A 593-nucleotide genomic window follows, 5' to 3' on the forward strand; every position below is an offset into this window, starting at 1 on the left:
GCTAGTACCCGCAGTAGCAAGCAGGAGCATGGAGGACCCCCTCCCCATACCTCATAGAGTAAAGGATGTCCCCGTTCTGGTTGATCCTAATAAGCTTGTTGGGCCGCGTGGTCATGTGCACGTAGGAGCCGAGGCCGTTGTGGAAGTAGGTGTCGGGTTTCCACAGAGCTTCCAGCATCTTGATGTTGAGCGTGAGCTGGTCCAGCGGCCCGTTGAACTTGAGTCGCTCGTCGCTCCAGTACTGGCGCATGTAACACTCCATCGAGTACTTCTGCGGGCGGAAGGGAGGGGCGGGGTTAGTGCACGGTCCCTTCGAGGGTGTTGTGTGCGTTCCGTGATGAATGAATGGGTAAGAGTGATGGTAATAAGGAGAAAAGTTTGAGAGAAAGTAGTGAGCAACCACTGTAAAAAGGGACCCTAGCATTATTATTTAGCACTAGGACCGCAGTAATAAAAGAAACAGGAGCATGAAAGGTACCCCTTTTTCCCTACCTCATAGAAAGGATTCCCTTCTGGTTGATCCTAATAACTGTCGGCCGCGGTCATGTGCACGTAGAACGCCGTTGTGGAAGTATGTCGGGTTTCACAGAGCT

The 593-nt window shown here is 52.1% G+C and overlaps 1 protein-coding gene across 1 annotated transcript in view; it reads right to left on the reverse strand.

The window, feature by feature from the left end:
- LOC119582056 (gamma-aminobutyric acid receptor subunit alpha-1-like) overlaps window positions 1-593 on the reverse strand; it is a gene marked incomplete at its 3' end in the record, with an annotated part of 210,639 nt that overhangs the window by 33,074 nt on the left and 176,972 nt on the right. The window contains 1 exon segment of the mRNA XM_037930297.1: window positions 51-271. Coding sequence (XP_037786225.1) covers window positions 51-271 — 221 coding nt within the window.

The sequence above is a fragment of the Penaeus monodon genome, chromosome 15 (assembly GCF_015228065.2).
Source record: "Penaeus monodon isolate SGIC_2016 chromosome 15, NSTDA_Pmon_1, whole genome shotgun sequence".
NCBI classification, from domain to species: Eukaryota; Metazoa; Arthropoda; class Malacostraca; order Decapoda; family Penaeidae; genus Penaeus; species Penaeus monodon.